At 42.5% G+C, this 13,419-nt stretch overlaps 1 protein-coding gene across 1 annotated transcript in view; it reads left to right on the top strand.

Annotated features, from left to right (window-relative positions):
• The first annotated feature begins 5,208 nt into the window (after nt 1-5,208).
• TBCA (tubulin folding cofactor A) overlaps nt 5,209-13,419 on the top strand; it is a 77,959-nt gene continuing 69,748 nt past the window's right edge. The window contains exon 1 of the mRNA XM_023257768.2: nt 5,209-5,379. Within this exon, the coding sequence (XP_023113536.1) occupies nt 5,327-5,379 (53 nt within the window). The 5' untranslated portion in view covers nt 5,209-5,326. The remainder of the gene's footprint in view (nt 5,380-13,419) is intronic.

The following is a 13,419-nucleotide window of genomic DNA, read 5'->3' as shown; positions in this document are numbered from 1 at the left end:
GGTGGCTTAGGCCCTATAGTTTCTTGGTGTCACATTATCAATTCTAAGTCTCTACTAGGGCCCAGAGTGTTTCTGGAGTTGTCTTTCAAAAAGTGAGTACTTCTCTACCACTATAGGCATGGCCTATGTGCTGCTCTCCTCTTGGGGTTTACCAGAGACTCCACCCAGGATCCTTATCCACCAGATACATCAGCATCATTAGAACTGCTGAGTCATATGGCCTGAATAGCAGGGGAGCTTGTACTGCAGCCCAAACTGGATGCAGAACCTACTCTTGCTCTGTGCCCCATTCAAAGCTGGCAGTGTTCTGATTACCTTGATTAATCCGTCAGAATAGTATTCCCAAATGCAGCATATTACTACCCCATTTATTTGGAAAGTGATTCTGAAGGCCAGGAGTGAACAATGGATAAATGAAACAGGGAAAGAAAAAAAATGTGGGCACCTTGCTGGCTCAGTTGTTAAGTATCTGACTTGGGCTCAGGTCATGATCTCATGTTTCGTGAGTTCGACTCCCACATGGGGTGAGCCGGATCCCCTCTTTGGGTGAACCTCAACTCCCTCCCTCTCTCTCTCTCTCTCTCTCTCTCTCTCTCTGCCTCTTGCTCACTTACACCCTCTCTGTCTCTCTTGCCAAAAGAAAAAAAGAAAAAGCAACCATGGATTATTGAGTTCATCAAGTGCTACAGGTGACTGGTATTTGATTCCATGGGACCATCTGAAGCATTTTATGAAATGTGTCTACTGCCTGGAGAACTGAAGATGGGAGCATTTGATCCACAGGCTCCTGTACCACTGCAATATTGGCTTCTGTACACATGTGAACTGAGAAGTTTCCCAGGCCTGTCTGCTGTCTCTGTGGGGCTCATGGCCTAGGCCTGAAGCAAGGCACTTCCAGGTTGTAGTCATTCAATGCTGGTCACAGTCTGCGCGTCACTGGGTGCCACTGCAGTGGCTCCAGTTAGAGGGAGGGCCACGAAAATTTGAAAAACTGTACAAGTAACAGAGAAGAAAGCAGGTCTAGGTCTCTTCAGAAGAGGTGCAATTCCTAATGATGAAGGAAACATTTCAAGTCTTTCATGCACCCAGAGGTAATTATCAGAGACATTTCACAAAAAATATACTTTTATCAACAGTGTTTCTTTATTTATATCCCCAGGGATGGCTTCTCCAGTTGGCCACCTGGTTTTATTCAACAGAAGTACAGCATCAGAGCAATTGCGTTCAGCACTGTTTCGGTCTCACTGCATGCAGTTTGTCTCAGAGTTCCAGGAAGGTAAAGACATGACCAGTCTTTGTTTTTGTCAGAATTAGAAATCTATCTCAATTCCATATTTGATTTTTCTTTAACTCAGAAAAGACTTACTTTGCCTCTCCAAACACCTAGCCATTAAGTTTGATGCTGGGGGCACTAAGATGAATATAATGTGGTAACTAATCTTGAGGAGCTTGGAGTCAATTGGGAGAGAATAGCATGAAGTGATGGTGAGACTGAGCTTATAGCTCTGTAAGCTCTGGGGAAAACAACTTGTTATTTATAAGGGAATCTGCAGTGTTCTTTTTTTTTTTTTTTAATGTTTATTTAATTTGACACAGAGAGAGAGAGAGTGGCGGAGAGGCAGAGAGAGAAAAGAGGGAATCCCAAGCAGGCTCCGTGCTGCCAGCGCAGAGCCTGATACAGGGCTCCATCTCCTAAACGGTGAGATCATGACCTGAGCCAAAATCAAGCGCCAGACACTCAACTGACTGAGCCACGCAAGTGCCCCTTAGCAGTGTTCTTTAGTAAAAATATTACTGCAATTCTTCAAGAGTAGCAATGGAAGAATTGCCACTCAGGGAGGAGAGAACTATGCTTTCCCCTTGTTCTGAAAGATTCCCCCAAGTCCTGGGGATCTTTTCAGCCCTCAATCTCAAATGTTCATAAATGTATCCCTTACAGAGTCGCGCTACAGATTCATTCCCATAGTTCATCTAAGTCCCAGGCTGGAAAATTTAAAAAGAACTCAATTAAAGTTTAGGGATAATAAAACAAAAGGGTGCCAAACAGTGAGAAATACAGGTTACATAATTTGTATTTCAAATGCCCTAGGGCATGGTCCTGCAGGGCTCCTGTGGTTAGTACTCTCTTACACTAACAAGAAGTGACCTGTCAGTCTACTTCCTCAAAGTCCAGACCCAAAGGAACAAGGCCCAGAGAAAAATGGTGTATGTGTGAGGGAGGGGATGTTTCAGATTATTTTAGCAGTCCATTCTGGAATGGGCAAGTTCCCTGACATACTGTTAAATGGGAAAAAAGTTTTAAAGCAGCATTTATTCATTCAAGAAATATTTATCGAGTACCAACTATGTGCCAGGCATTGCTATCTGTTGGGATATAGTGATGAATAAGTGGAACATGGGTCCTTTTTATAGGGAGTTGACAGTCAAACATGAATTTTGTGTGATCTCATGAATTGACATTTCTATAGTCAAATGAATATGCATCCTACTGTGTTCTTCGTTTCCTGTTTAGGACCTCTTTCCCAGATGACTGATCTATTTAATGAACGCTTTGTATGGCGCTTAATAATTACCAGCACTCTCCTCAGCAATTTACAAATATTAACTTATTTAAGTTTTGTAACAACCTGATGAGGTGGGTATTATTATCACCCACATTTTACAGAGGAAAAAACTGGGATGTAGAGAGATTAGTAACTTGTCCAATTTTGCAAAATGAGTAAGAAATAGAGCTAGGATGTGACCTTAGACAGTCTGGCCCAGTTCATGCTCTTTACCACCAGTGTCAACTCCTGACACTGGGAACACTTTCACCTGATTCCCAATCCTTAAGGGTGGGACCAAACTCCATGATCTTAATCCATAGCTTCAAGTGTACAATATAGTACAGACACAGATAAACACACACTGTCCTTGAGAGCCTGGATACACACAGCAGCAGCAGCAGCAGCAGAGGTCTTTGCGTTATATTAATTACTGGTTTACAGTAAAGTCACAGATACAAGATCATTAAAACAAAGAAAAAAAAGGACAAAAGGGTAGAGATAGAGTTGGGGGTTGGAAAAGATAGGTGTTTACACCAGAAAACCTAGGCTGAGGGGAACTCCTGCAAATCAGCACAAAACCAAGGCAAAAGGGAGATTATGAAGACTTACATTGGCTTTTATTGCCTGAATGAAGATCCTTGACAGTAGCAAGAGCCCTCGCTGCATAATCTTTTGGTGGGTGGGTTCAGCTGCTGTTGTTTCTTTGCCTTAAAGGACCTCCCAGTAGCTTTATACTAATGATCTACTGGATTTCTAACTGTAGCATTTTGCTTTGGTGAGTCTGTTGGTTTTTTGTTTTGTTTTGAACCTCTTTCCCCACCCCTCCCCCCAGTATTTCATAGTTTTGCTGTGTCACTTGAAATTGTATTTCAGTGTGCCAGCCAGTCAGATGATAGTATTTATTGCATTTAGCATCCACTGTGTATAGAACCCAGGTAGAGGTAGAGGAGGAGGATTTACTGAAGGATTTATTTATTTGCATCTAAAGATACTTTAAGGGTGCCTGGGTGGCTGAGTCAGTTAAGCATCCAACTTCCACTCAGGTCATGATCTCACGGTTCGTGGGTTCCAGCCCTGAGTCAGGCTCTGTGCTGACAGCTCAGAGCCTGGAGCATGCTTCTGATTCTGTGTCTCCCTCTCTCTCTGCCCCTCCCCCACTCACGCGCGCGCGCGCGCGCGCGCGCGCGCTCTCTCTCTCTAAAATAAACATTAAAAAATTTTTGAAAATACTTTTAATCCAACTAGGAGAGTAAGCACAACTTCATGAAGTACTAAAACAATAGGGTTTTTGTTTGTTTGTTTGTTTGTTTTTGAGACAGCAACAGACAGAGAAAGAGTGTGTGCAAATAGGGGAGATGGGCAGAGGAGGAGAGAGAGAGAATCTTAAGCAGGCTCCATGCTCAGCACAGAGCCTGATGTAGGGCTCAATCCCACGACCCTGGCATCATGATCTGAGGAAAAATGAAGAGGCAGACGCTCAGCTGAGTGAGCCACCCAGGCATCCCTCAAACAATCGTTTTGTTAAAGAAACATACCAAAAATAAAATATAATATTGGGTGATTCAAATGCATTCAGGCAGCATTGAGCAGGCAGGGGTCAGTCATGGTAGACTTTCTCCAGAAGGTGGGATTTGATCTTGGATTTAATCTAAGGGTCTTGGACTAGCAAGGTAGAAGAGTATTCCAGACCTAGCCAGAAAAGCCAGAATGAGGAAAAAAAGTGTAGGGAACAGAAAAGACAATCAGGTAGATGTCTTTGAAGGATGATACCAAGAAATAAGAAAACAAAGGAGGCTTTGCCCTGCATTCCTTGGGAGACTCCATCAGAAAGAGGCCGAATGGAGGTGCATCTCATTTTATGCAACAGACATGTTATTTGTAAGTATAAAACAAGAGTCAAAAGTTGTTAAGCATCCACTATGCGTCAGGTACTGAGATTTAATCTGAGTATCTACCCTGTAAAGTGGGCATCACTACCATTTTGCATACAAGGCAATGGGGCTCAGCAGCGAGATTAAGTGGCCTATGTGCCCCGTGTCATCAATTATACGGTGGAACCTCCAAAGTCACTTGGTTTGTCTGATCACGAAGCTCGAGCTTTTCTATGCCGCACACATTTTTGAAAGTTGAATATTTAAGATACACAAGTGATGATTATTTGATAAGTTCTAGAGCCATTGCTTCTGTGAGGTACATACCTACAAACATGTTTTGCAAAGATCTGACGTAGAGGGCCAAGATTTTCTCGACTGCGTGCATGACAGTAGTTTATTTCATTAAACATACATTACCCCATTTGACACAAGATAATGACACCGAAAATATCTTTAAAATAATTTTTAGGTCATTCCATACATTAAACGTATAATTTCGCAAAGCAATGTTATAGCCAAACCAATCTACCTGGGGGGATACTGAAGTTTCCCACAACGCCCAGGCTGTGGACACCGGGAAAAGTGTAACTTGTGTCCAAACTAAAAGAAGGACTGTTCACACACTAAAAGGAAGGCTGTCCGAGCCAGACGAGAGCAGGGGAGGGCGGGTTCCACGAGGGGGAAAGTGGGTGGAGGCGGGTGACAGCAGGTAAGAGGAGCGACCGGCCCGGGCCCGCTACCCCCCGACCCCGCCCCTCGGTGTAGCCCGGGGGCAGGGCCGCGCCGGAGTCTGCGCATGCGCGCCAGGCCGCGTCCACTACGCCGATACTACCGCCTCCTCCGCGCCGTCTTCCTCCACGGTTACGCCGGCTCTCCACCCCTCCTTGCCGCGGCGCTCGAGGGATCATGGCCGATCCTCGCGTGAGACAGATCAAGATCAAAACCGGCGTAGTGAAGCGGTAAGGGGCCGCGAGCGGCGCACACGTCAGCGCCTCCTCTCCTTCGCCTCATGGCGGCCCGAGAGGCCGGGCGGAGCGCAGGCCTGAGGCGGGCTCCCGGCTCCAGGCCTCACCTGGGGCTCCGCGGCCGGCGGGGCCGGGGCCGGGGCCAGGACGCGGCGGGGACGCGTCAGTGCCGGAGCCCGCGAGCCGGGACACGCCCCTCCCCCTGCCTTTCTCCTCCAGAACCGAACCGTTGGGCGACTAGGGTCGGCGCGGACCCGCCCCTCGGGAGCCCGCGGTGGGGGAGCCCTGGGAGCGGCCGCGAGGGGGGTGGAGGGGCGGCGCCCCGCAGCCGGAGGGGGCGCCGGTTTGGGTCACCGCGCGGGTCTCCCTGCCCGAGTTGACTGGAGGCAGGCGGATTCAGTCCATTGCCTGCCCTCAGGTGGACCCGCAAGCCCCTTCTGAAGTTGAGAGGCGACGCCGAGAGCCCAGCCCTCATCAAAAGATGAGGCCTTGTTGGGGCCCTGTGACCCGGAGGGCGGGACTCGGAGCCTCTGAGCACTGGGACGTGAACTTCCAGTACAGTCCTCAAACTTCTGCGGCCTGACTCTCCCCCGTCGGCTTCCCCGAAGCTCGCCCAGAGCCCGTGGATGCGGTTTAAATAACTCGCCCGGGCAGGGCAGGCCAGTCCTGTAATTGGCGCGTAGCGCTGAGTGCTGTTAGACCCTTCAGTGCTTCTTAGACCTTCACGGTTCAGACCCAGGGACACCAGCCTTTTTGATGAGGCCTTCCCAGAGAAAAGATGAACAGCCCGCTGAAGTAGCAGCTTATTTTGCAGCAGAAACAAACGTCTACTCCTAGCCTTCTGGCTTCTTCCTCTCCGCCCGCTTCTCCTCCCTTTGTTATTGGCACCAGAGGAAGGGCAAGGCAAAAGGAAGGCTAAATTCACTTAAATAGGTGCCTTGCCTCTGAGGCTTAGCACAGTTTTGCACGGTACTTTCCTAGAAGCTTTACTGTCAAGGCAGTAAGAAGGTAGTGTGAGTAGTAGTTAAATGCACAGCCTTTGCTCAGGTAAGAGAGCTTGGGTTCAGATCTGGATTCTGCCGGTTGTTGCCTATTGTTGAATCCATGACGTTGCACCGTGCCTCGGTCTCCTCATCTGTAAAATGGAGTTAGTACCCACACCTGCTGTGCTGTTCTAACACAGCATGCGGCAAGTAGCCAGTGGCTGCTAAATGTTAACTAATAGTATTGTGTGTGTTCCTGTTTGAGAAGTGAGAAGCTGAGGTTTAGTGAAGTTAAAATGGAAAAACTGAATGTGTGCTGCTTAATGGCAGAACACGGAAAAGAAGCAGGGAAACAGAACAGGGAAAAGTTTCTGATCTACAACCAAAGCTACAGTGCTCTAAAACAGAGTATTTTTTTAAATGTGTGAAATAGGAGAACTGACATGTATAATTGAAAGTGTAAATAATTTGCACTATCACTCACCTTCCGTTGTTCATTTTTGCCAGATTTGTTAGGTCGTTTTAGTAAATCTATTTGGCAGAATTACCAGGGTATAATGGAGAGTTCTTTAGGCCAAGCGTCAGGAGAAAGGACTCCTAGAGGTAGTTTTCGGTTAATTACCTATATCGCCTTGTCATTTCTTACCCTAACGATCCATACTAGTTTGTAAAGTTAGTTCAAGTAGTTATATGCTTATAATACATACTCTAGAGAAAATACACCCATTTAGATAATAAGCTCAGTTTTTAGGCTCTCAAAAATTGCCAAATACTTAAGGAAACTGCTTGGAAATAAGGTTTGGTTTTCAGTTTATTTCACTAGTAGAGCATTATCAAACTTTAATTTTGATTCCTTGTACTTCAGTACAAAAAATTTATCATTTTTTTGGAACTCCTTCATAATTTACTTTTTACTTAAAATGTACATATTTACTCAGATTGTTTATAAATTAACGGAAATGTCTATCATGCATTTTTTTCCCATGGATTTTCTAATGAGCTACCCTTTCCTACTGAAAGGAGATACGTTCTTTTAAAAAAACCTGTAACTTCTGATTGTTCGTTACTCATATTTTACCTTGGTAGACAACCATCCAAATCCATAAATGTTGTTCCTGATCTCTCTTCTGTTATTTTTTTGCCAGAAAATTATTTTTCTGTGACTCTTTCCATCTTTTGTCTTAGTGTTCTATTTTTTAAATTCTACATTTTACTTCAGTAAAGAAAAAAGTAGATAATCCAGATACAGCAACATATTAATAATTGGTGGCTGAATGATCATGGGCTTCTTTATGTTCTTCTCTATGTATATTTAAATTTTTCGTAAGGGGTGCCTGGGTGGCTCAGTTGGTTAAGTGTCCAACTCTTAATTTTAGCTCAGGTTGTGATCTCACGATTTGTGAGTTCAAGCCCTGCCTTCGGCTCCGTGCTGACAGTGCAGAGCCTGCTTGGCATTCTCTCTCACTCCCTCTCTCTGTCCATTCCCTGCTTGCATGCTCTGCTTGCTGTCAAAGTAAATAAACTTAAAAAAAAAAAAAAAGTCATAAGAGGTATGCATTTCTCTCTTTAAATTTAGTTTCAAAGACTTGATTAGTTTCATGATTTGGATATGTTCTTGGTTTTGTGAGTAGGATTTGGTTCATTGGTTTCTTTCTTTCTTTTCTTTCTTTTTTAAACTATTTTTGAGAGTGTGCGCTTGTGCGCAGGCTGGGGAGGGGTAGAGAGAAGAGGACTGAGGATCTGAAGCGGGCTTTGTGCTGATGGCAGAGAGCCTGGGGCTCAAAGTCACAGACCCTGAGATCATGACCTGAGCCAAAGTTGGAGGCTTAACCTACTGAGCCACCCCGGCGCCCCTGTTCACTGGTTTCTTAAAGCAGTGGTCTAAAAACCATTTTCTTTTCCAGCACCTTTTTTCTAGTGAGATGCTTATTGCTCATAGACTCGTTTCTCTTCAGAAATGACAACTTTTAGGGGTGCCTGGGTGGCTCAGTGGGTTGAGTGCCTGACTTCAGCTCAGGTCATGATCTCGAGGTTGATGAGTTTGAGCCCTGTGTCAGGCTCTGTGCTGACAGCTCAGAGCCTGGAGCCTGCTTCAGAATCTGTGTTTCCCTCTCTCTCTGCCCCTCCCTTGCTCATGCTCTGTCTCAAAAAAAAAAAAAAAAAAAACAAAAAAAAAAACATTAAAAAAAAATGACAACTTTTATTTGAAAGAAGACATTTAAAGTCATTCATGTCTCCCAATTCCTTCAGTTTTTTCTCCAGGAATTGAGAGCCATTAGAATTATATTCTAGGTATTAGTCCTAGAGTTCAGTTTGGGTGGACTGGCCTAGGGAGGGTGGATCCTTAGTTTAGTGTCTGTAATCAATGTGCTGGATTACTTCAGGTGATCCAAAAGTTCCCTGTAGTGGGTTTTAGGAAGAAATCTGAGTAGGGAGGTGGAATGTTATGAGATTATGGAAATAGGCAATAAGTAGATGGTGGTATTTGGCAACAGAGAGATCAATAAATGAAAACTGTGAGTTTCAGCATGTTGGCCAAATGGTGACGGCGGTCTAGAGATGGCAGCCACATTAGGAAACTAGAAGCAAGTTTCAAGGGCATTCGTTTAGCCCTAAGGAAACAGGCAGAACACTCACAGTACCCTAGACCTGAAGAAACTTTGTTATCTCTCATGGTAACAAACGGAAAGGTTCTGATTGCTAGAGATAGATTTTAAAAGAGAGGTTAGATCCCTGTGAACAAGGAAAGAGTCCAGTTACTAGGAATGGCTTGTAAGGTAAGAGACGGCAATGAGCCTAACTTGGTACTGAACCTCTGACTTGAGGAATCCCTAAATATTCCCTTCCAAGTAACAGGATTGTTTTTCCAGAGCTAATTCTGGCTGTGAGAGATGCATGCAGTTTCTTGGAGCAGCAGCAGCCTTTGTTCACATGTGACTCGTTAGGTTTGAGTCTGGCAGGAGCATTTTAAAGGTACAGATTCATGTTTCAGGTGGATTGCTCGACCTACTGGTATCTGTTATTGGGCCACAGCTAATCTAGCAGCCCTAGCAGGGAGTTACCAGATACCACTCCAATTTTCTTTTTCTCCAGTGCAGAACTGAAAGTTCCCCCTTCCTCTTCCCTTTTCTTGATGTCTTGGTAGCATCGGTTGTCCCAGTTTACCTGGGACTAAGGGGTGTCCAAGATGTAGACCCTTTGGTGCTAATAGTGGGAAAATCTCAGGCAAACCAGGATGATTTGGATTAGTGCCTCTTGTGTAACTAACTAACATAGCACTGTTATGTGTGTGCCATGATTTATGTGGAAACTATTTGCTATTACAACTGTGAATCCATTGTTTTACCTTGCTCAAATTAAAACTTAACTGGGGCATCTGGGTAGCTCAGTCAGTTTAAGCATCTGACTTAGGCTCAGGTCATGATCTTGAGGTTCGTGGGTTTGAGGCCCACATTGGGCTCTGTGCTCACAGCTCAGAGCCTGGAGCCTTCTTCAGATTCTGTGTCCCCCTCTCTCTCTGCCCCTCCTCTGCTCACACTCACTCCCTCTCTCTCTCTCAAAAATAAATAATAAACATTAAAAATATTTTTTTAAAAAGCCCTTAACTGTGTCCTATAAATAGGAGTCCTTGCCAGAGTAGTTTTCTGTATTAATTTAAATTGTTAGTGATTTAGAAAATACTTTAGAAAATGTTAGTGATTTAGAATTGTTAGAATTGTTAGTGATTTAGAAAATACTACTTTCACTAAAGTAGAAGAAAATACAGGCTTGATGTTTTAAATGTTGATATGGTATTTCAGCTCAATGACATGTCTCCTGTAAGTTCCCAAATAAGATTTGTGTTGATAAAATAAAATGTTTTTACTAGATTTATGGTAAATTCAAGAAATTCTTCTGCAGAAACAAAATGTTTTCATCCATTTAACATAAAACCTATTTTTGATAAAGTTTGCTAAACTAGCCCACTGGTAAGTGAATTAATTGATTAAAAATACTTTCTTAAATATATCTTTTTGTAACCATTTTGGATTGGTAATGGCTTAAAATCCAATGTGAACAAAGAATGTTAGGGCATTGGAAATAGCACTGACATTGGCCCATAGTTTTCCTCTGATTAAATGAAAGTGACACCAGTAGATTAGAATGAGACTAGGACAATTCACACTGCAATTGTGTTAGTTTAACTTTAACAATCTTTTAACACTCTTGTTTAAATGTAGCTGACATACCATAATTACAAATCTACAAGCCTTGATTATAGAATTTTACATCATGAATCAGTGGGGAAATTGTATTGATTTTTTTTTATATATATATAAAGCAAGCACCTTTCCAAAACTCTGGCGTCTTCCTGAGTTTTATACCTTTACCTCTGATATACAACTGTGTATAACACAGATATACTAGGTACAGCAAACATAAAAACAACATACAAGTTAAGTAAAATTTCCATGTTATTAAATATATATTCATATATAATGTATATAATATATTGACATACATTATGTGTGTATAGTGAATATATAAATTATACTGACATAAAAGTGAAAAATAGGAATGACACATATTTGCCTAGACATAGATGTAGTTTTCCTCCTCTAGCTCTAGAGAAATATACTTCTTACATTTAAAGTAAAGATGGGTAGAAGTATGGTGGACAATATCTAGGAGAGGTTCAGGACATAGCCCTGTAAATTTCCTGTACGGTTTAGTAGCTTTTTTATCTTCTCTTCTCCCACATCATATCCCCTTTATTTGAGTTAAAGTTAAGTTCAGCTAAAATGGCCAACTTTTTGCCTTGAAGTTTAGCCAACTCCTTTTGGAATCTCTGTAATATATTCAGCTCTCCAAAGCAGTGGTCAAAGGCAGTGTCAAAATGGATTGCAGGTGGTTAGCAATCTTCAGGATTGCCACCTTCTGCCAACTACTTGGCAAGCAGTGACTTTCAGGAACTACACAGCTGGCAACCAGATGTCTTTTCAAGCTGGAAAGAGAGAAAGCTAAGGCCACTCATGACTGTGGTTTTCCCAACACAAGCTATATTATTCTATAAGTTGAATGTGGAAATGAAAGATCTTTTGACTTGAGAGAGAGAGAGAGAGTGAGAGAGTGTATGAATGAATGTATTCTGTCTTCATTGCATTTTTCGTTTGGTAGGAAATTTTGAAAACCTGTAGTGAGCAAGGTTGGAAAATTTTGTTAATAATAACTAGTCCACAACAGAAAAAAAAAAAGAAAAAAATAATAACTAATCCACAACCCTTAGAATATAAATGCCTGGGTGGGGGCAGGTGGGCACCTGGATGGCTCAGTTTTTTGAGCTTCCAACTCTTGATTTCAGCTCAGGTCATGATTCTAGGGTTGTGGGATTGAGCCCTGTATCAGGCTTGTGTGCTGAGCATGGAACCTGCTTGGAATTTTTTCTCTCTCTCTTCCCCTTCTTCCCCCTTCCCCTCCCTCCCTCCCTCCCTCCCTCCCTCCCCCTCTCCTCCTACCCCCCCCCAATTAAAAAAAAAATTAAAGAAAAAGAATATAAATGCTTGGATGTGTGATTTCAGAATTCCATTCCCATAATATATTTACTATTATGATGCTGTCTTATTTGCCCAAGTAAACCTGATTTTTAAATAACATCAATGATATGAATGATTCAGAGATCGTTTATTTAGCAGATTCACTCAGAACCTACATGGCTAATTCACCTGGTATAGTGTTGATGCATAATAAATGCTCAACAAAAGTCTTTTCAGTGGACAAATGAATGAATGGAACCTTAGTCTGTAAGCATTTGATGTAATAAGCAGTGGGGAGGTACTGAATCAATTACAGTGTGACAGTGTAATAGTTACTATAGCTATTTATTGTTGCAGTTGGAGTTAAACAAATGGAGTCCCAGGCTCCACTTAATACATGCTACATATGTGACCCTGGGCAAGTTACTTAATCTTTAAAAGCCACAGTTTTCGGCGCACCTGGGTGGCTCAGTCAAGCATCCAACTTTGGCTCAGGTCATGATCTCACAGTGTGTGAGTTCTAGCCCCATGTCAGGCTCTGTGCTGACAGCTCAGAGCCTGGAGCCTGCTTCAGATTGTGTGTCTCCCTCTCTCTCTGACCCTTCCCCACTTACACTCTGTCTCTGTCTCTCAAAAATAAATAAACATTTAAAAAATATTTTAAAAACCCACTGTTTTCTTAGCTGAAAAATGGGTTAATGATAGATAATATCTTTCTTACATTGTTAAGAGAATTAAGTAAGGTAATCATATAAAGCATTTGGCCCAAAAGCCTGATTGTTAGTAAATATTTAATATATTAACTGCTGTCATTATTATCATCATCACCATTCTGTAGACATACAAACAATGTGGATAGAGGACGTAAAGATGAATGTTTGCCAATTAGCTGGATAGACCGTGGAACTTGATTTCTTTTAAATTGTGATCATTTGTTTTTTAGTTGTTTGTCATGTTCACTCATAGGCTGCAGAGAGAGAAGGGAGGAATATGAAGCTTGTGTTTTTGAGTCATCTGTAGGACTTTATAATGGTCATCCTTCTATAAAATAGCTGAGGCAGTGATGCTCTACTTCCCCCAAACTCTGTTTATATCAGTGACCTTGTTTTTTAACAGTTTAAAAAATACTGTCACTATTATTAACACAATATAACAAGGCCAGTTTCACTCTTACTGCACTTTTGTAAAGTTTATTATAGGGAAGAGTAGTCAAGGGAGTGAGTTTTTGAGATACCTTATCCTAAAATCTATAAATGACTCGCCACAAGTATCAAAATACATTCTTACATTTTTTTAAAAACCAGAACATGTATCTTATTAATCATTGAAATCCTTAAGATGAATTGGATGGCACAACAGCTACCCTTTTGGGCATGAATCCATGCCTAAATCTTCAGTATACAATTTTAGGTGCCTCATTCAGCCAGTCCCAGTGGTATTTCAGCTTTTAGCTTTGGCGCTCCGGTTATACTTTTTCTTATCCTTGGCAGGACAGCCACATTTGCCACAGATTGACTTCTGAAGGTGGTAAGCCTTAG

This window comes from Felis catus, chromosome A1 (assembly GCF_018350175.1).
Source record: "Felis catus isolate Fca126 chromosome A1, F.catus_Fca126_mat1.0, whole genome shotgun sequence".
Taxonomy (NCBI): domain Eukaryota; kingdom Metazoa; phylum Chordata; class Mammalia; order Carnivora; family Felidae; genus Felis; species Felis catus.
This window is presented reverse-complemented; position numbering and strand designations above follow the sequence as displayed.